Here is a 21,583-nt window from a genome sequence, read left to right on the forward strand (position 1 = left end):
AAGCATATGGCTCCAGCCCGCCATGTAGTATATATACTTGTGTACGGATTCGTATAAGCTCAATTCAACTTCTTTCATTTGATTTTCAGTTGACAACACCACCGGAGGAAAGGCGAAACATATTTGATATATACCACAGGGTAACGATTGGGGAACTCGAAGCCAAGTTTCCTAACGTGAGTAGAGCTGTTCGTATGAGGTGTTATCAAGATATAACGTCGGGTATGCTTACCACTGTAGTTGAAAAGAAAAGTGTACAATCATTACATTCTACCGGTGCTAACATATGGGGCAGAAACTTGGAGGTTAACAAAGCTCAAGAACAAGGTAAGAACCACACAAAGAGCGATGGAACAAAAAGTGCTAGGCCTAACGTTAAGAGAGAGACAGGAAGAGAGCGGTGCGGATCAGAGATCAAACTGGGATAGCTGATATTCTAATGGACATTAAGAGAAAAAAATGGAGCTGGGCAGGCTATGTAATGCGTAGGATGGACAGCCGGTGGACCATTAGAGTTACCGAATGGATACCAAGAGGACTATAGTCGAGGACGGCAGAAAACTAGCTGCGGTGATGAAGTTAGGAAATTTGCAGGCGCAAGTTGGAATTAGATAGCGCAGGACAGGGGCAATTGGAGATCACAGGGAGGGGCCTTCGTCCGGCAGTAGACATAAATATAGGCTGATGATGATAATGATGATGGTGATGCTTTTAAAATATCTTGGCGGAATGTCATCCTCGCTGGCGACTTTTATCATGCACTTTACAGCTGATGTGTCGAGATGCTGTATTGTAGTACTTGGCAGAGCGATATCCGTAGCAAATGAGCCTGTTCAATCTTAATTTCCGCAGTTCCGCTTAACACAACCAAACTTTTACCCAATGTCGGTGCCGCCCAGTGTCAAAAGCTGCAGAGAAGACGAGCATGAAGTGCACAGCTGCTTGACACCATAAAGCATTCAAATATGGGGTATAATGTGGGGTAAATATGTCAATAGCCTTTGAGAAGACTTTTATGTGGAAGTGGCAGACGAACTGAATAAGCCACATATTGTGTTGTTCTAAAGCATCCCGTATAGCTCTATACCACGTTCCTGAAACACTTACTGCAATCACTGAAATAGCCGTGCAGCAATACAGCCTATGGCACTGCCGCCATTAAATCACAGGTAAGTACGGCTGCCACACAGTTACACTAGGTTCATATATTTACCGAATGCAGAATTTTTGAGTTATCGCCTTTCATAGAGAGCGCCATTCTACTCACTCACCCGGATTACTGGAATAGGCGGACATTACGTGCATAACAAACCAAAAGGCATCATGTTTACTCATCAACAAACCATCACTACAACTACTGATGGAGGTATGCAATGCTTTGTGGTTTTAGAGTAATGGTAGTAATGTTATTTTAGAGTAATGGTAGTACTGGGAGCAATGGTAATCTTGATAGGATGCCGCCGCCCACACCGGTGCTGCCACAACATTGAAATCACTTGATAGCCTTGTAATATTATGTACGAAAGGCTAAGGGCATCACTCCCCACGTCGCAACAGTAATTTTTATCGGGAAACGTATGCGGGGAGCGCTACGTGATTTACGTTGCTATCGCGAGTGCCTTATCATCAATTATGTGGTTCGGAACCTTGTTTTGAGCTTGTTCTTTATTGAAACGTATGCTCTTTTGCATGTTGTATGCGTCGTTCCAAAGAATGTATGTACTGTTCGCTTCATTTTGCTGAGTGCTTCTAGCCTCTGCATTATAGTGGGATAGGCCATTGTGAATGATAGTCTTCTGTCGACGTTAAGCCCCCAAGAAATCCCGGCATCCTAGCCATGGACAGGTTCGCTTTAATATGAAACATTACAACGGGAAATGCCCACTAACAACGATTTGTCATCACAAAAGTATGTTTTTTTTTTCAGATTCCTCTACAGAATTTACTTAACAAGGAGTTCTCTAAGGCAAACATCACGTTAGGAAAAAATGAAACTTTGGAGCTGTACGCATTAGAATACTACAACAGAACGAATGACCTTTTGCGTACCGTTGACGCGTAAGTGAGCAATGAAGCTAGAATTTCTTATGACTTGTAATACATGTCTTTTATATACAAGCCTGACGTCGAAAATTTAATTTCATGATTGTAAAGGCATCATCATTGTAAAAAAAATTACTCGCTGGATATTTTCTATGTTACATAACATTGCGTTGCTGGGACGGTGAGAAATCAAACAGTGCCAAGAGAGTGAGCTAAGAATTTGAATCTTTGTTGTGCGACCAGATGCCTAGAAACACAAGCTGTACTCAGAGCACAACGATAGTGGTGAGCACGGTCGACAGTCGTCGAAATTTAGTCTCACCAGTCAAAGGCGTCCGCTATGTATACAGGTATCACAGCATGTTACAGTATAATCTACGTGCTCGCCTACATTCGTGAATCCACTGTACAACAACATTCGTGTCGCACGTGCAATTTGATTAGAAAAGGATCTTTCACACCCGCCGTAGTTTATCACTGGCGATGGCATCGCACTGCTGAGCACGAGGTCACGGGTTCAATCCCAGCCACGGCGAGCGCTTTGCGATGGGGCAACATCCAAAACGCTCCTTTACCGTGCATAGTGCAAACGCGACATTAACCGAGATAGGCAAAAAATCTATATTTTATATAAAAAAACTCATATTATAATCGCAGTTTCGGCACGTAATACCCCAAAACTTTTTCAATTAAGACTTTTTCGCTGCAGAATCTGCGACAAAATTAAAGACTCTGTGGCTTCTCGAGTGAGAAATCGATAACTCAAAATCCTGTCAAAAAGCCGTCGCAGCCAAAAAGCAAGACAGTGCACGCGCTATGATACGGATACAAGTACGCAAATTTCAAGAGAGTTAAAACGAACAATTCTTCAAAACTCAATGCATCGGTAATGAGTCTGATGTTATGCGAATATTTTATGTCCTTTTTTTCTTTTCTTTTCTGGAATGGTCAGCATACTTTGCTGAATCTGATCCTCATGAACGCATTTGGTTATTGTGGTGGCCAGTTAGTGAAGCTTATTCCTGTAATTCCTAACTCGCCATGTATGTTACGCAGAGTTTGATACCTGAAAACACTGATTTAGGCACTGAATACATAACTCCGAGCCTCCAGTGACATTGCTGAAACGCTAGAGCGAAGTTTTTTGAAATCGGATTCCTAAATAAATATTTACTGTGCTAATGACGTTTTTACTCAATTAATGTTTCAGTTCGTTTTTTGCGCAAACGGACTCGCCATGACCATAAATAAAAGGATAACAAGCTGTTTTATTTTCCTTAGTGCAGAACTGTGTTTAGGCATTACAAGATTAACTCGTCGAATGCACAGTGCAGAAAACGCATATTTCTTTCTTCCTTTCCAGAAATACATTATTCAATTACGCTGGCCTCCGCGTCGTACTCAGCTGGGCAACAGACCTTTCAAAAGACTACCTCAACGCTTCGTTCCAACTGACAAAAGTGGCTTGGGGTGTTCAATCTCAGTGGCCCAGGTGGTCAAAGTGTATGAGTTTTTTAACTAGAGCTATGCGTGACGCTATTGGCAACCTTTACGTGCAGAAGAAGTTTAGCGCCCAAGCTAAAACAGAGGTAAGACGACGTCAGCCAAACTAAACTCGCGTTTCGTTTGAAACGTCTCGTGGCCAGTTTTTGTTGCTGACTTCGCGATAGCACACTCAGAAAGAGATGCTGACATAATTGAGAGAAAGCGGAGCTCACAGCCTGGCTGAACGACACTATGGAAACATTCTTGTGTAGGCTATCTATTCCGCAGCTACCTCTTCTGTTCTACCATTACCTGTGGTAGTGTACGGTATGTTCGATCACACAACAGAAGCACGAACACGCCGAGTTCCGCCAATAGATGAGCAAATATGGGTATTCTTCGTGGCACCAAGATTGCAGCAAGTCTGCCTGTCTTTCTGAAGGCATCTGTCGTAACTCTCTGTAAAGCTTTGGTGGTGGCGTTCCCCAACGGGAGGGAATCTGGCAGAAGATCTAACAGGGCTCTACGGAGGCTGGATAGAGGCGAATAATAAGATTATGAGAATGAAAGAAGTATCTAATGCCATTGCGACGGTAGAGTGGGGTTTGAAAGTTTTCGTTTTTTCATAAATAGCTAAGGAAGTCTGCAACTTTAGATTGTAGATTAGTGAGAAAAAGAAGGAATGAAAACAAACCAAAACTACATTCATTACGTGTGGTGCGTGCTACGGTGCATAGTTCACTGAAGAACCTACATCGTGGTGAAATAACTTTCTGGAACGCCAGATGTGGAACACCGGATGTGTCAATTGGTAATCGCCAGGCAAGAGTCAGTCACAGCGTCAGTTTCACGCACAATACGTCATACTTGGTGTCAAAAGCAAAGACAAGAAAAGAAGAAAACGGGAATTCGAACATAAGCTACGATCATACAGCTTCAAACTCCCTGGAGCAAAATAACAATCCTAGAATGCAGCAACCTTGCTGCACGAAAGCACGACTTCAAATATACGCTTAACAATCTAGCGTGCAGGCACAATTACAATGTGTCTGCGTATCTTCTTTGTAAGTGTGCCTTCGCCCTACAGTATGTCGTTATGCAAACCCCAACAAGCCCAGCAAGTCCTTCTTCAAATATACGGAATGTCGCATTTCTACGGAACATTTTTCAATAGAGATGATTATTGTATTCTCAATTCTGTTCGATATTGCTAGCAAATGATTACTGCCAGAGTCCACAGTGAACAGGAGCTGCTCTACCTCTCTATTATACCTCAGCTCTATCACTTGACCAAGCACTAAGTCTCACTTTTCAGGTACTGGAGTATGTTGAAAAAATTAAAGGCGTCTTTCGTGATAACCTCGAAAAGAACCAGTGGATGGATAATAGCACTAAAACTGCCGCAAGAGAAAAGGTATGAAACCAAAACACCAACAAGGAATGTTTCTTCTAAGTCATGTTCTCTAATTAAGTAAGTTAAGTAAGTCAGTAAGTAAGTTAAGTAAGTAAGTTAGGTAAGTCTACTTAACCTTATTTATGGGGAAATAAAAGAAAGCAGTGCATGTTCTCATCTGCCGTGCATATTGCGTTATTGGCCATGCGAAGTTCATTTTTCGTCTGTGGCCATTATATAGGTAGGGGGTTATATAGGTAATGTGGCTTAGGAAGAAGGCCTGGAAAGCTTTGATAAGATTGTCCTCCTTTAGCCCGCCTCTTCGGTTGGAGACGTGGGTGATCATTCTGATGACGTTTCCAGCCTGACCAGAGAGCTTATTAAGAGCCTGTCGCGTTGAAACCCTTGGCGTCGATGAGCAGACCTAGAATTTTGACCGAGTCTACCCTCGGTATTGGCTGCCCGTTTTTGGCTTTGATAACTATCGGGAGACTTTCCAGAGGCTCGAGGTTTCTGACTCCCTGCCTAGATTGTCTGTACAGCAAGAGTTCCGATTTGGACGGGGAGAGATCGAGCCCCCTGCCGGAGAGGAATCCCTCGATTGTTTCTAGCGCGTTCTGTAATCGGCTCTTAAATTATCTCTTTTTTGCGTCAGGTGATTACGCCCGCACAATTTTATAATTTCTTAAGGTCACGTAATCTGCTGCTTGTCTCCGACTTTGTTTCCCTTTTCTTAAAACCCGTTTAGTTACTCCAATAGACCATTGGTTATCTGCTCCAAGAGTAAGATGGCTTTCCCAAACCCATTTCTTTCTACTAGCTAATCTCAACTAGAATAACGATCACGCCCATTTGCTGTATAATCCATACCACCGTTTTTCTTTCAAAATATTAGGGCCTGTAGAATGCTACGATTAGGCCCTTTTCATGAATAACGGTGAGTTACACGTTATTACTGTGTCATCGACTGCTTATCATGAAATGTAAGGTGCCGATCAGGAGAGCCAGATGACGATAAGAAATATTCTAGAAGCATAAAGATGGGTTGGAGCATGTGAACACCTATTTTATTCTTCTGGAAACTTCCTTTTCGGATCCGGATCTCCCGTTAGTATTTCGCATAGAGATAGTATCACTGTTTGCCACTAAATCTTAAAAAGCATTAAAAAAAAGGGGGGGGGAGTGTTTCTGCTTTCAAGTTATAACAAACAATAGTTGTTTTTTTCGACATGGCAGAATGGGTTCAAACACCTTTGAAAGAGCCACATTCACGGCCGTTGTACAGCTTAACGAGCTATGAAAATTTTTATTATTGTCAAAAACAGCTTTGATTTGAACTGATTGGCATTAAAGAAGCGCAAGAACAATCTGAACATCAAAAATAGGGAAAGACAGAAAAACAAAGAACGATCAGCTAATACCGCTAACTCTTTAAGTATGCGACAACATACTTAGAATGTGATGATTGTGACGCCTCGCCAGCTGCGCGCGCGCGCGTAATGGTACATTGGTTTACATTCCACACTGGCCTACCAAAGTTAAGATACGTGTTATATATCTCTGAAGTGGGTGATGTGCATGCATATTGCTAGAACGAAGTTGCTATTTGAAACGACTGGCGCATGAGTCACGTGCAAGTCTCTCGCAATCCGCCCTCGTCAGCGCTAGCACATTGAGACACTGTGTTAGACTGCACCGCCTTCGGAATCGACCTATATTTTTTTTCGGAGGCATGTGATACCTACAAAGTGCGTTAAGTCCACCTATAATGATATCACTATATAAATCATGCAGGTGCCACGCACTGTGGTAAACAACGTTACGCAGTTGATTTTGCAGGCAGCTAGCTATCCAGCAGCGTTTGGCTTGATGGTCCTGCAAACAATGCAAATGGTTTGATGTTCTGATACCAAAGCAAAGCGTTACCAGCTAGACAAACGTTTTGTTTGCTTCAGACACTTGTAGGTGTGTAACGCGAGCGTGTGCGTTAAAACAACAGAATAAAAAATCGACAATTGTGACGACGTAAGTACGACGGCGGTCACATCAAGGCTTTTTTTTTTGCAGTATTGAGAAGAAACGTGAAAATCTGTGTCGTTAGGACCTGGGCGGTTCAGTCTTACAGCGTCTGAAAGTGCTATCTGCTACGAAGAAAAAATGACAAAAATCGGCATTCTGTTGCTTTTATAAGTAACTTGTTGACGCGCGACGTACATGACGCGCGCGAGAGACAGTGGTTTACAGTCAGTTTTACTGTCACTCGCGCGTTTCATACTTGAGTCTCTTGCCGCATTAAAGGTGGCGCATGGGCACGTGCTTGCGCGCTTTGGCACGAGAAATTTATGCGTTTGTCGGGCCATAATATGCTTGAGGGATCGATGCTCGGTCCAACCACTGGATGCTTGAATTCTCTATTATTATTTCAAGAGGGCAGAAGTGATGCCAGACTTAAGCTGATCTACCTACCACAAAGTGCCAGGGAAGAGCGAAATGATGCTTCGCATGTTCAATAGATCAATGGAATTCATTGCCATCTAGCATTGCCACTATCAATGATACTCAATCTTTTCTGTCGACGCTGCAATCCTTTCTTGAACGTCAAGGCATTCCACAATAGTTTTTGTATATAGTAAGAGTTGGCGTTTTCATTAGAAACTGACACAAATCCACCTGACACAAAAGTTATCCACCTGATGCTCGCATTGTTTTTTAAGTGCTGCCATGATCGTACCTGAAAAGCATTTCTTTTTTACACTGAACTGACTGTATATTATACATTGTTTTTATATTTTATATTTTTACATTGTATTTTTTTAGGATACAATGTGGACTTGTCCTTTGTCTGTGTTAGTATTACACCTTGTTGCTTTTAGTTTCTGTTCACCATGCTATATTTGGACTTGCATTCTTGTGTCTACTGAATTGCCATTTTCACCTGCAGTGCGATTACTTTGTTATTCCCGTTTCAACAGCCCCCCTCCCCCCCTATGTAATGCCCTTCTGGGCCTTTAGGGTATCCAAATAAATAAATAAATAAATAAATAAATAAATAAATAAATAAATAAATAAATAAATAAATAAATAAATAAATAAATAAGTAAATAAATAAATAAATAAATAAATAAATAAATAAATAAATAAATAAATAAATAAATAAATAAATAAATAAAAATTTGACAGTTTCAGCGCGAAACATTCCAAGCGATGGCAAAGTTTAGCGTGGCGCTCGAGCAGCCTGGTCCTCTAACAATACGAGGAACGATATGTCGAAGCGATCTAGCACGCCAGGCAGCTAGTGTTGCTCAGAAAAAACGGTGCACTTGCGATACCAGGCGACTCACGACGCTGCCGCGATGAGGAACGCCGGCCGCAGGCACCCATTTCTGCACCTCCATGGTGCAAGAGAGGGGAAGGAGGAATAAGCTTCATTAAACAAAACAACATGATGCCAGTTGCCGTCACCTTCTCTTTCCGGCTTGCGCCAGCGTGGGGAGGGAGTCCTTGGCTGGGTCCCCTACGGACTTGGCGGCCTGTTGGGCACGCCACACCACTTGCTTCTGGTCCAGCGGGTCCAAACTGGAAAGCACGGCCTCCCGCTGTTCATTGGCGGGGTTGGGGATGGGGGAGATGTAAGCTGCATGAGGGCATGCCCATGTGGAATGGTACAGTGACGCATACTCATCGCAATGTGGACATTTGGGGTGAATGGCATGATTAAGACTTGGATGCAGAAAGGTGTTGGTCAGAAGCTGCTGCCGATGCGACCTCGAGTAAGTTGTTGCCGACAGCCTGCAAGTCCGAGATGATGGGGTAATCGTGGTTGGGGTGTCAAATTATGGCTAGGGTGATGGCAGATTCCTCAGCCTACGTAACGGGGGTGTAAGCAAACGATGCGGACGTCATCTCGCAGAGGCTGGAGTCGATCACGCTCGCTGCCTGTGCTCGGTGAAGGTTGTGGATGAGATGGGACCGACGGTGAACTCTCGGCGTTTGACACTGCGCAATGGGAGGATTCTTCAGCTTTTGCTCGACGTGTACTGTTCGCTGCCCTCTGGGTCTGCAGTATGCACTACGCTGTGGCATGCCCACAGCTGCTCAGCCGAAATACTGCTGTGTGTGCACACAGTGCTCCTCCCGGGAGCGGTAGGCAAAACGGTGCCCTGACCCCATTGCGGAACCGATAGAGTGCCCACTTGGTTTCGTGGTTCTTGAACCCAAACGAACTGCTCGTGTCTCTGTAGAACTCCCTGATTGCGGACAATTGAGAACTCATGCGCAAGACAAACTAGTAGAAAGACTTCATCTTACTTACACTTTTCCCCACATTTAGTTAGCTTTGGAATGACGTGAACACTCTCCACTTTGCACCTCGCGCTCCTTTTTTTTTTTATCGAGGCGAGACGATGAAATTTCGGCTGGGAAATTTTAAAATTGTCAGTTTCGGTCCAAATGAAAGTATTGAAAGCGACAGCAGGATTTGACGTTGCGATCGAGAACCACGTAATGTTCTCATCATACGCGAAGTCAACATGTTGGACTTACGCAGCACGCGAGACAACTGCTGCTGCGCCACAGAAACATCGCCCTGGCACACACCAGGCGCCTCACAAAACTTGTGCGACCAGAAACGCGGGCAGCGGCGTTACGGGCATCGTACCTCGATAGGGTGGCGGAAATGTCGATGGTACTTGAGATGAGACCGACGGAAAAACCACCCGTGTTTATCAGCGCCCAATGAACTGATTAGTTAATTTTAGCGTGACGTTTACTGTCTGTTCCAATCAGTCTAGTACACATACTATGTGTACTAGAGACATACTATCTCTGGAGACATTCTAACCTTTCACGCATGGGCTGCGGCTGCGGCGTCGGTCCCTGGACAATACGGCGAAGGCGACACGAATGCACTTCGCGCGTCGGTTTAACTGCTACCACAATAAAAGTTTCCGAGCTCTCTTAGTTTGAGGCATCGTATTGTTACTTTTTCAGCTCAACAAAATGGGCGTGAAGATTGGATATCCGGAAGAAATCATGAATATGACTTATCTTGAGGAGAGATACAAATATGTAAGTACTACTTGACACAAGCGGCAGCTTATTTCCCCCTCGTCAGATGTGCGCTGGCTGCCAAAAAAGGAAAAAGAAGTACCGCGAGAACTTTAAAAAGTCGGCAACAGCCTAAAACCACATGAAGTTTCAACTTAGAGCCGAGTTGTACTAATTATTAGCCCGTTACAATGCTGAACAAACCAGATTATGTCTTCGGCACATCGACTCATAGAATAGAAAAAGAAACCGTCCCAGGTCGGGGATAAAACGTACGAGTGATGCTATAGAATACGTCACTCCGCTAAGTGAGCTACACTAACTATTAGCAGTTGATTTAACGTAACGAATCTTGTGGCAAGTCCAAATTGTCGGGTGCAGAAGAGACGTTTCGGTTGGTTTAGAAGAGGCTGGAGCGAGTACCACGTGAAATTATCCAAATTCAGTCTAAACGAAAAGCATAACAGCCATATGCTATACCTGTAAAACTTTGAAACCTTTTCTGGCGCCCAAAACGACCCGAACAAAAAAACTTCTATCAAATGCATGAGGTCGCAGTGACGTAAAAGTGCTTATTGTTCATGTGCAAAATTTAATAAAAATAAAGGTTGGGTGTTCACAACTTTTTGCATATGGGACTTTGTCTTTATAAACCAATTATGCGTATTTATTTACTCTACTTGTAAAATTCGACCAGTTTAGAAGTAAACCAAGCAGCATTGTGGTGTCGTGATTCATATAAAGTTGACAGTGACAGAGAACTACAGTTTTACAATTATTACGCGCATTGTAACACTATCAATATGAATATTGTGAAAAAATGTTTTATACATGCATTTAATAATGAATTACTAAAATTTGCAGCCCATATACAACGAACGTATTGTTAAACAAACGTTACCTTTCACCATCTATAGCACTAGATTGACCGGAGGTTCACCACGCTCAGTGAAATAACAAGTTATCACTGCAACATTCAGGAACACGCAGAATTACTGGGGCGGTGATCACTAGGAGAAAAATACCACTGAATGAAATGATATACGCCTATGGTGGTGGCAATATAGTCGCGTGCAGGTGTTAGCGATAAAAAAAACACACATTTTGTAGGTTTATGACTAAGCGACTACTAAGCGACTACGTTGATGCGCAAGCATTAGCGTTGGGCTTACAATGACGGTGACTTTAATGATGTTCATACCCCACTAAAATTCTTTTTCTACAGATTCCGAAATTGAATACTTCCAGTCATTTTATAGAAATGTGGCGATATATCGTGGACAACAATGAGCGGAAGCAGCTAGAAAAATTACGCACACCGTACGACAGAAATAGGTAAAAGAAAAAAAAAATTTGGCTTTGCATGTGTTAGAGTGATTGATCTCCTTTGATATGGATGGGAACCAAGCGAGAACTTGACAAAGAAAAATGTGTGCTCAGGAAACGCGAAGGACGCGGACGCACGGAGATTTTAGGCAGGTTTATCATGTGATGAAAAACATTATCATCGTTTTCATTAGTAGCGCTTACAATCAATAATAATTCACCGCGGACACTCCCAGAATCATAAGACAGCTAAGGTAGCATATAAGACAGCAATACTGAAATTGTAAAAGCACAAATAAATAAATCAGCCATGGGCGCGGAATTGCAACAGCAGCTAATTTAGCAATTTAGATTGAGTTGCACTCATTGCTACATATATATATATATATATATATATATATATATATATATATAGCAATGTTGTTTTAATCCTCACTTGCAAGCAGTACCCACTAAAGACACATATCGAGGCTTTACTGCTTGCGGCGGAGACTGTTTTTAGTGGTGACTGAGCGTTAGAAATCGTACTAACACAACTTTTTTTGCTCCTCTTCATTGCAGCTGGGTAGTCGGCTCTGCTGTTGTGAATGCATTTTACAATCCGAGTACTAATGACATGTGTAAGAGTCATCGCTTTCTGTTTCTCGTAGCTAGACCATCTTCTCTCCCTAATAATATAGCCAAAATAGTTTATTTCGTTCCATTGCACGGACGAGCAATTCGGTAGCGATTGTATCACCGTCATTGTTTAGGCTGTCTGATTCGTCAGGTCTTTAAATCGGAGACTGGCGTTCTTCGCGGCTCAATGTACAAAAAGAGAGAAAGAGAGACTGATTACTGCTGCTCTGCTCTTATGCAACCTTTAGCAGAAAGATGACACTTTGTTGTCCGGATTGTTCTTTATAAGACTGGGCACTGATACTTGCTTACTTTATAAAAAAAATGCTGAACTTCTTTTGGCTGAGCTCCTCTTGGTGTTTGCATTACAGCATAAAGCAAATAGTGAAAACTGGGCTTGAAGGTCATGCTTAGCCGTACTGCAGACACGGCAAGAAACGAGGCAACGTCACAGACACCACAGAGAATGACAAATTGGTTATATATATATATATATATATATATATATATATATATATATATATATATATATATATATATATACAGAGTACTTTTTGAGCACTGCATTGTGCCCCTGTTCACGTAGAGAAACTTCCGGCCAGCCGAACTTGCTACGAGAACGATCCGCACTATCCCATGGTTGCTTGCTCTCCTGTTTAGATGGCTCGATAAGGAAAACATTCCAGGAAGTATAAGAATGAGTAACGTTACCCATATTAGGGTTCATTTTTACACAGTGTAGATTACAAACAGCACGAAGCCAACAAGAACATCAGTTTGATCTCTTCTCCCAAAGTCAGTGTAATGTTGTAATTGTAGGCATTGCAGTAAAAGAAATTACACGCATCATGTCACAAGGGTATAGCCTATAGAACGGCGGTATACCGCAAGACACAATGTTTTTAGTATTCAGTTTTAAAATCAAATTCGTGGACTGCGGCAGTTACATCGGCGCATGCGCTAGAACTTCAGCTGATCATGGGCGCTCGTATACAAGCCAACACGAATATAAAAGAGCGAAGCACTAACAGGTTCAAGAACACTCGTCTTAGAAATATCTGTGCATTTGATTTAAGCCGTTTACTACACGTGAAAAGTAACCAATAATGCTCTCTACAGTTTATCCATCAGGAATCCTGCAAGGCCTTTTCTATCAACACGGTCTTCCAAGGTAAGCCTATTTCTCTACGTGATTTTTAACGCGCACATCTTAGGCGCCCATTCCTGTGGCGGACGTCGACCGTTGTCTCTCGTAACCGAACGAAAGAGCACAGCGAAGGAGGAAAGCGAACGCGGAGCGCAGCGGGAGACGCAAGATGGGGATAGCGGATGAGGAGGGTGCAGCGGAACTATAAGGCGGAAAGTGGAGGAGTAGAGGTTGGTGAAAGCTTGCGAAGAAAAGCGTAGTGCCACACAAGAGGGGCATTGCGGCGACGATGGCCACGAGATGTCGCCAGAGTAGCGAGCGTCGCCTGTATGGAAACAAAGCGCTGCATGAGCGAAGGTCTGTCTGCGGCGACTGCTGTGAATCGCGCTCACGCGTCATCCACCCGCCGCCACGCGCGATATCCCGATGATCGAGGCAGTCGCGCCCACACTTCGCACCATTTGCAACGTGCCGCACGATACAGATTGTCCGCGCCAACCAATATATTGCGAAATGAAAACACATATACAGCGACGCTGAACTTTCGTTTAAGGGAGTATCGTTATTGTCGGGTAATATTTTGTCTGTTATTGTCAGCAAAAGTGTTAAATAAATAAGGCTATACAATTTTCAATAGTTTAATAAGGTTAGTGGTCAAGACGAGTTCTTCAGAAAGCGCAGCAGAGCACGTGTGTCGAGAGACTTTACAGCATTGAAGAATGCGCCGACTTTTTATTTCCGTGTTCCACAGAAAAAATTACGTATCGCGCTTATTCGTTTATGCCCGACTACTGCCGGAATTCTCAAAATAACGGTATCAGCTATCCTTAAGTATTGTAATTCGCCCAATGACAAACATTCCTTGTCTCCTTTGCTAGACATGATTGATTAAAATTTTACGATGCTCAGTGACACAAATTATTCAAGCTGTACTTGGCACAGCCGGGAATAAGAGATTTGTGTTTCTTTCATGCATGAATTCCATACTGAATGAGCGAACAATATGCGAAACCTGGCTTCGTGCTTCATATTTCGCAAATCTTATGTCAGATAAATTTTGGAATAAGTATGGAACACTAATATAGTCATTGAGTTGACAAAAGAAATGGCGTGTGCAGTGGTGTATGAAACAACACGGCTGGAATAACCTTACTATGATGCTCACAGATATCAACTGATGGCAAGATGATGGCAGAAGTTAGTAAGCCCTTGCTCGTCTCTTCTGGTTTGGTTATAGTGCTTAGCAGGAAGTAATGACCATTAAGTTGTAATGGGACGAAGCTACGAACATACAAATCGCCTGTATTATGGAGAGGGAGGTGAAATTTCATTTTACAAAAAGCATTGAAGTAAGCCTGCAGTACTAAGTAAAAGACATATAGCCTCCTACACTACTAAGAAGGAAGGAGACGGAAAGAACAAAAAGTAATAATATGAGCGTGATAAGGACAAACAACAGGATGTAAGTACACTAATACTTTGACACAGACCCCCTTCTGAGCCAGGAATATAAACTCGAGTCGCTCTAATATTCTAGATCACCACGCGAAAATACGGCTATAGTTCCACTTCACCGGGCTCCTGTGGGCTACGCCATGTTTGATCACGTGGGGACACGTGCTTTGCTTGCCTCGGCTGGCCTCCGCTGCCTCTGTTTAGAACGGCAGCGCTATAATTTTGTGCGGCGCAGCAAGCCACTCTGTCAGCCTTTGTCGCCAACAATGACTGCGCGAACGACCCAATACTTTGGGCAAAGCTTCAGAAGACATGCAAATGTCGCATATTTATCCTTTAGAGCTCATCACGCCTTGTCCAAATGATGCTCCCACTGCCATACGGTGGGCGTACTCGGAGGCATACCGGGCTAGAAGTTGTGTGCCAATATATATATATATATATATATATATATATATATATATACTTTCAGCGGCAATATTAAACCAGCATTGCTGCCATTCGCTTATCGTTTTTTTGTTTATTTATTGACCATGGCTTGGAAGCCACAGGTGGGTTGCCGTGAGTTCGGTTCAGCAAGGTTTTTTTCATTCTATGTTATTACTTTATTCATTCTCTATGTAATCACTCGTGAATGTGTCAGTCGTAAATGTGTCACTCCTAGTATAAAACGTTCTTATTTTGAAGTTTTGTAGCAGCTTAGAGAAGAGGCGCGATATCATTCGTCACTCGTTTACGCTGTGACTTGTGAGTAAGCGTTGAGCTACGAACATTCTTACGTAGAATGTGTAAACTACTTATGTGCTGGCATACCCTCCGACGAGTGCACTCATTTCTGATACGTCAGCGGGAGTCTCAGTGAGTTTCAGCGAATGGGGCCGGATGTTAGTGGAGACCGAAAAGAATAATATTTACAAGCACGTACGAACGATTGTCTATAAAGATGGGTTGGTATCTGGCTATCATAATTTCTCAGCAACGGTTTGATAAAGAATAATCACCAAATTGCTTGCACACTCCAAAACATTGATTGAGTGAGATGACGTTGCGAGATTTTATTCCGGAGGTGTGGCACACAGAAATGAGGGGAAGAAAACCTGGGAGGCAAATAGCTACAGTGAAGCAAAGTTAACGACTGGTCTATTTTTTTTTCAATGCTTCTACATTATGAATGCAAAACAGTATAAGCTGATCAGCTTTTAGTACAAACGTCCATGTCAGAATGCACCAGTCATCAATCCACTAACTAGGAAACTGCCTTACTCAAGTGTGTGCGCGTTCATTATATTTAGCAGGTTTTATAAAATGTTCGGTTTAGCATTCTCAAATTGCACAGTGGGTTATGAGTGACGTGGCAGTGCTGTTGCCCCGGATACTATTCAACCATCTGATATTCTTTGGCTTGCACCTAAATCTAAGTATAAGAGCGTTTTTGCATTCTGCTTCCTTTGGAGCGCGCCCCCGGTCACGGGGAATCGAACCGTCGCGGAAACAACGCGATGGTTTTTGAGGCAACGAATGGCTAGGCGCAGAGGAAGAACAATATGTTTGAAGGGAGTGAACTAGCTGGTGAAAAGGGCCTACATAAGCATATTTTGCTATAGCGACCGAGAAGATCAAACTTCTTGTATTTAGCCGGAGGTTCAACAATGATTACAGTTTTTGTGTTATCCTTAAACGTTTTCCACAGCTCCATGTAACTACTGTGGCTAGACTTTAGGCGAAGTCTGGTTTAAAGTTAATGCGCTTAGTGCGTATCAGCGTTCTTTCCTAAAGCGCATGAGCATTATCACGTGTTGCGTTCATCAGATCTTTCTTATAGTACGCAGCGGCGGAAGGTGACATCTGAGATGTATCTCTTCGTGAAACCTGCTGAAAGGAGAGAAGAGAGCAGACGAAATCTTTGTGAAAAGCATGTTTACGCGCAAGTCAACTTGCACACATCAATGTCAATAAATATATAAAAAGCCTAAACTCGCGCATATATGAATCATATTAACCGATAGTAAGGTGGCAAATGAGATAGGATTTCCCCATTCCCAGTACTTGCCCCCGATAAAGCAAAAAACCTGCACCAACCTGCTTTCCACAGTCTATTTAGTGACACAGCAGTTCGATCCGCTACGCGCGTTGTGTTTAGCAGCAAACGTAACATTCAAAATATTGCGCAACATTGCAGCCTTCATCATATAATGCATGGCTTTTTATGAACCGTAATTATAATTTATTTCCGCGAACCTACCGAATCAAATTTCAGCGTCAACAAGAGTGCATGGATGATTAAAAATTATTTCGTCCTGGGAACTGAAATGTGCAGGCTCTAACGATGCAACGCAACATGATGTTACGTTCTTCATTTCTTATCACGGTGACCCTAAATCCTTGTAACATGCGGTACTTATTGTTACCACAGTTCCATAAACTATGGAAGCATCGGGGCTATAATTGGACACGAAATAACACATGGTTTTGACGACGAAGGTGAGTGTATTCAACAGATAACTTGCGGCGGTATGTTTTCTTGCTCCATGGTAGTTTAAAGGTTTACGCATGATAGTGGAAGTGCATTTAAAATTTCTTTTATGTTAATTCATGGTCACGTAGTAGTGACGACGAAGAAAACAGCAGCAAAACTGTCAATCACGAAACTAGCTTTTTATTGGGCGATTTCGTGCCCACAAAAATAAGCTATAGCACTCAAAGAACAACGATAGCAGCGAACACAGCCGGCGATCGGCGGAAATCTGCTCTGTCGGTCAAGCCTGTCGGCTTTTATACATGAGTCATCAAAGTTTCCAGAGTAATCGGTGGTGCAAGCGTGCCTTCCAGAAAGTACTACACAATTCTCGCGTCGCGCATGCGGGCAATCAGATTACACAAGGTTCGGTGACAGCAGACAGCGGATAGAACCATCGATAACATTCGAGAAACTAAGCGTGCCTTCCAGAAAGTACTACACAATTCTCGCGTCGCGCATGCGGGCAATCAGATTACACAAGGTTCGGTGACAGCAGACAGCGGATAGAACCATCGATAACATTCGAGAAACTTCCGAAGATGCAGGCGCGTTCGACGCCGAGCGATAACATTAGTTACGCGGTGAAACGCGGTCACCCGAGAAAGATGAACAAGTACACATGTCATTATGTTTTTTTTTAATTGTGGGGTTTTACGTACCAAAACCACCATCTGATCACGAGGCACGCCGTAGTGGAGGACTCCGAATTAATTTGGACCACCTGGGTTCTTTAACGTGCACCTAAATCTTAGTACACGGGTGTTTTATTGCATTTCGCCCCATCGAAATGGGGCCGCCGAAGCCGGGATTTGATCCCGCGACTTCATGCTTAGCAGCCCAACACCATAACCACAATGCAACCGCGGCGGGTCAATATGTTTTAGATGGCCAATATTAAACGTTAACTTGTGACTATTTAATATAACAATGTTAAGATTGCCTCGATACGCTTTATTTAAGGAATAATTGCTAATTAGGATTGCGGTAACCAACCTATTATTACTGAAGTTAAATATGCTGTCACACTCCCGAGCAACACAACTGACTTCTTGAGGATCTGCACTGGTTTTCGAGATAACTCAGGCTCCTCACATCACTGCAGTAATCCATCATCTTTCACAGCATTTTTCGTATAACGCTTTGACAGTAGCGCGTTCTTTTTTGGGTGCGAGAGGCAGTGGAGGGCTGTATGTATTACCCTATAATCGGCACAAGCACTGTTATTACAATGGATATGCATGCTTCGCCTATATCAGCTCGATAATAATGCGATGAACTTTTTTTAAACCGCCTGAAGGCCGTCAGTACGATGCCGACGGGAAGTTGAAGCAATGGTGGAACAATGGAACGCGCTCAAGGTTTGAAAAAAGGGCTAACTGCTTCGTACAACAATATGGACGCATTAGAGACCAAACGGCCAATATGACGGTGAGTTCCCCTGACTTCCTATGCTCTGAAGAACGGAAGCGCCAAATCCGAGAGGCAACCTTTCTTACCTTTCGGCCAAAGCTGTATACAGAATAGGAATGTCTGGTAACTCTGTAGCTTGGCCATACGTCCGGAGAGCTGCAAATGAATGAATGAAAGAACGAATGAACGAATAAACAAACGACCGAATGAATGAATAAATGAATGAATGAATGAATGAAGGAATGAATGAATGTTATTAAAGAGAAAAATGAGGATTGCGGAGCAAAATCAGAAAGGTTGCATCTTGACATATTTCAGGACACCACACAGTTCGGCGGCGAGTGCAAACAACTTTGCAAGTAGACGCAAGAGCAACATGTGCTTGAAAAGGAAGGCAGATATGGCAAATATAAAGCAAAGCGTTCACTCTAGGAAGTACAACATACCAAGTTTAAACACCACACGCACAGTGGCAAAAATTAAATACACAAGTTAGAATTGGAAAATGGCGACGATAAAGCCATTCGACAACATAATCAATGCGCGTCACTAGGACAAACTGGTCACTCACGCAACAATGCAATGTATCACGCGCAAAAAAATGTGCACTTTATAAGGACCAAAGACCATCAGCAGTGGATAGGAACAGATCGCAACAAGCGCGCAAGAAATGTGAGCTAAATGATGCACTAGAACTCCTAGTGATTGCATAAAAAAAACTGTCTAAAAAATGTCGCGAGGAGCAGTGTTGATATTTATGCTAAACTTGGCATAACGATTTAAAAACGTAGCTGTCTCAAATGATAGCAACTTATTACTGTACTGTGTGCAACATAATCGTGGATACCAGGGACCCTGCTTTCTTTTGCATTGCTTAAAAAAGTCTGCATTCTAAATTAAACCAGCTTATACGCATAGTGCTTGTTGTTAGTTTTGATGGCTAAGCGATATCTGCAGGACAGACCGGAAGAGTAAATATATTCCACCTTTAATGTTCAAGAAATATAAAAGTAGTGAGCCGTACGTGCGGGCACAGTAGCAAATGTTTGGAGTGGCACGAAAAGCACGTAATTTGGGTAATAACATGGATGATATTGTACGAGCTTGCTGTTTCGATGAGTTGTCGAAGGTTATTATTTATCGCAGCCAAAACAAAACCAAGCATAAAAATCACGCGCTTTATATTTTATAATGCTGTATGTGTATCCTCTGTATTTTGTCAGTGTTCATACTACATGGTGCCCCCTGGAAGCGAGGAGGATTTGTATAAACGAAAGTTTCATGTCAACCCAAAGAGTACTATAACCTAAAATTCAGGATTAAGCCGTTCAGTCAACGCTTATGGCCGTTACCTGCAGAACTGTATCTAATGCAGCATGAGCACGTCCCTTGCTGAAAAATTTCTTCGGTGAAAATGCTTCAAAAAATTGCACCAAATGTTTCAGCCAAGCAATTTTTATGTTCTTCCTCCCATACTTGTAGTGACAGTTTTACGACAAACGCGTTTTTTTTTTTCTCAAGGTCTTCCGCAGACTTGATTCAAGGAAACTACGTCCTCGTCTAACATGCAGCATCATGTCGTACTGCCCCAGCACATGTTCCGATTGTCGGCTATGTTCTGCACGGGATTTTCAGGGATTTACTTTATTCATTGAGTTCAATGAAAACAATTAATACATCACAAAACTGTTGGCCCAATAGCGTAAGCTAGTGCAGGCCTCTACTTCCATATATTGGCCACTCGCTTATCACAAACAATAAAGATTAAGAGATAATAGAAACGTGCGCGTTGATAAATGTAGTACATATGGAATTACATCCTAGCTAACAAGTATTTCATGGCAAGTACAAAATTCTAATGGCTTTAATGTCAAGCGCCAAAGCATTACAAATTTTCTGTCGATAAAATGGCAACAAGAACTGACCATAGATGTTACATGTGCCAGGGAGATTGAAATTTAGGTTGCTCGCATATCGAGTGCTAGAGATTGGTATTTTTAAATAGATTATTGTTAAAGGGTAGTTTGTGATGCTATGGATGGTACAGTGCACCTTTAAATCAAATACACGTGGAAATGGTTGCATGCAGAGTTCTAAAAAACAGGTCTGTTTCGACTGTATAGGTTAGAGAACGTTATAATTCGCAAGGCTATTTTAAAGCGTAAGGTTTCTTTGGCGAGCTCCCCAGCCATGTCACGCGAAACGTCTAATGCCTTGTATCTGCACAAAAATGCGTAATTTGCAAAGTTAAGACTTTTAGTCGTTATGATTGTAAATCTAGATTATTGGTAGCTTTTTTAAGCGATTAAGGCCCAATTTAAAGAAAAATAAAATAAAATGAAAATACATACTTATAGAGATACAAAGGGCTCGTAAGAAAATGCATTCGGAAACTTATACTAGGGGTGGGCCAAATGAAAATAGTGGGTGGGTCAACTTCAAACTTGCGGTTGGGTCTACTTCAAACTTGGACGTTCAAATTTGGGTGTGGGGCCGCTTGAAATATGAGGGTGGCCCAACTTAAGTTTCCGGTTGGTCGAACGTTCAATTTGAACGTGGGCCAACTCAAATTTGGGGGTGGGCTAACTTGAAATTTTGAGGGGGGTAAACTTAAATTTGGAGGTGAGGTCAACTTAAATTTGGGGGTGGGCCAAATTAAAATTTGGGGGTGGGCAAACTTATATTTGGGGATGAGCCAAGTTGTAATTGGGGGCAGGGCCAGCTTAAATTTGGGGATGGGCCAAGTTGAAATCTGGGGCACCCAACTTAAGCTGGGTTTAAGCACACCAAACGCCTCACGCGCAAACTTAAATTTGGGTGCGGGCCTACTCGAGATTTTCGGGTGGCCCAATGTCCAATTGAACTGCTGCTGAGCGTCCTTCGAGTTGTGAACACCTCGCTGGCAAGCGAGCGAGTTGAAACGTTTTGCGCGTTTTCATTGCGCCTTACCGAGGTGTAGTCAGAACGAAGGCGAGAGCTTGTGTGGACAAGGAACGCGCGCTTAACACAGGCTTGCGAAAGCAGCAGCGAGGCTGACATGCCATCGCGGCGATGCACTCTCCCTTCATGCAAGCCTCACGCGCTACTGCTGGCAGCTTTTGTTTCCTTTTGACAGTTCTGATCCGTCGAGAAGGGCTTGTGC

General features: G+C 42.8%; 1 protein-coding gene across 1 annotated transcript in view; it reads left to right on the forward strand.

The window, feature by feature from the left end:
- LOC119432756 (neprilysin-4-like) overlaps positions 1 to 21,583 on the forward strand; it is a 42,128-nt gene that overhangs the window by 11,585 nt on the left and 8,960 nt on the right. Inside the window, exons 6-15 of the mRNA XM_037699912.2 lie at positions 90 to 176; positions 1,928 to 2,058; positions 3,407 to 3,632; positions 4,844 to 4,942; positions 9,911 to 9,988; positions 11,193 to 11,302; positions 11,855 to 11,913; positions 13,031 to 13,082; positions 16,927 to 16,994; positions 18,329 to 18,459. Coding sequence (XP_037555840.1) covers positions 90 to 176; positions 1,928 to 2,058; positions 3,407 to 3,632; positions 4,844 to 4,942; positions 9,911 to 9,988; positions 11,193 to 11,302; positions 11,855 to 11,913; positions 13,031 to 13,082; positions 16,927 to 16,994; positions 18,329 to 18,459 — 1,041 coding nt within the window. The remainder of the gene's footprint in view (positions 1 to 89; positions 177 to 1,927; positions 2,059 to 3,406; positions 3,633 to 4,843; positions 4,943 to 9,910; positions 9,989 to 11,192; positions 11,303 to 11,854; positions 11,914 to 13,030; positions 13,083 to 16,926; positions 16,995 to 18,328; positions 18,460 to 21,583) is intronic.

Source organism: Dermacentor silvarum, chromosome 11 (genome assembly GCF_013339745.2).
Source record: "Dermacentor silvarum isolate Dsil-2018 chromosome 11, BIME_Dsil_1.4, whole genome shotgun sequence".
Lineage (NCBI taxonomy): Eukaryota > Metazoa > Arthropoda > Arachnida > Ixodida > Ixodidae > Dermacentor > Dermacentor silvarum.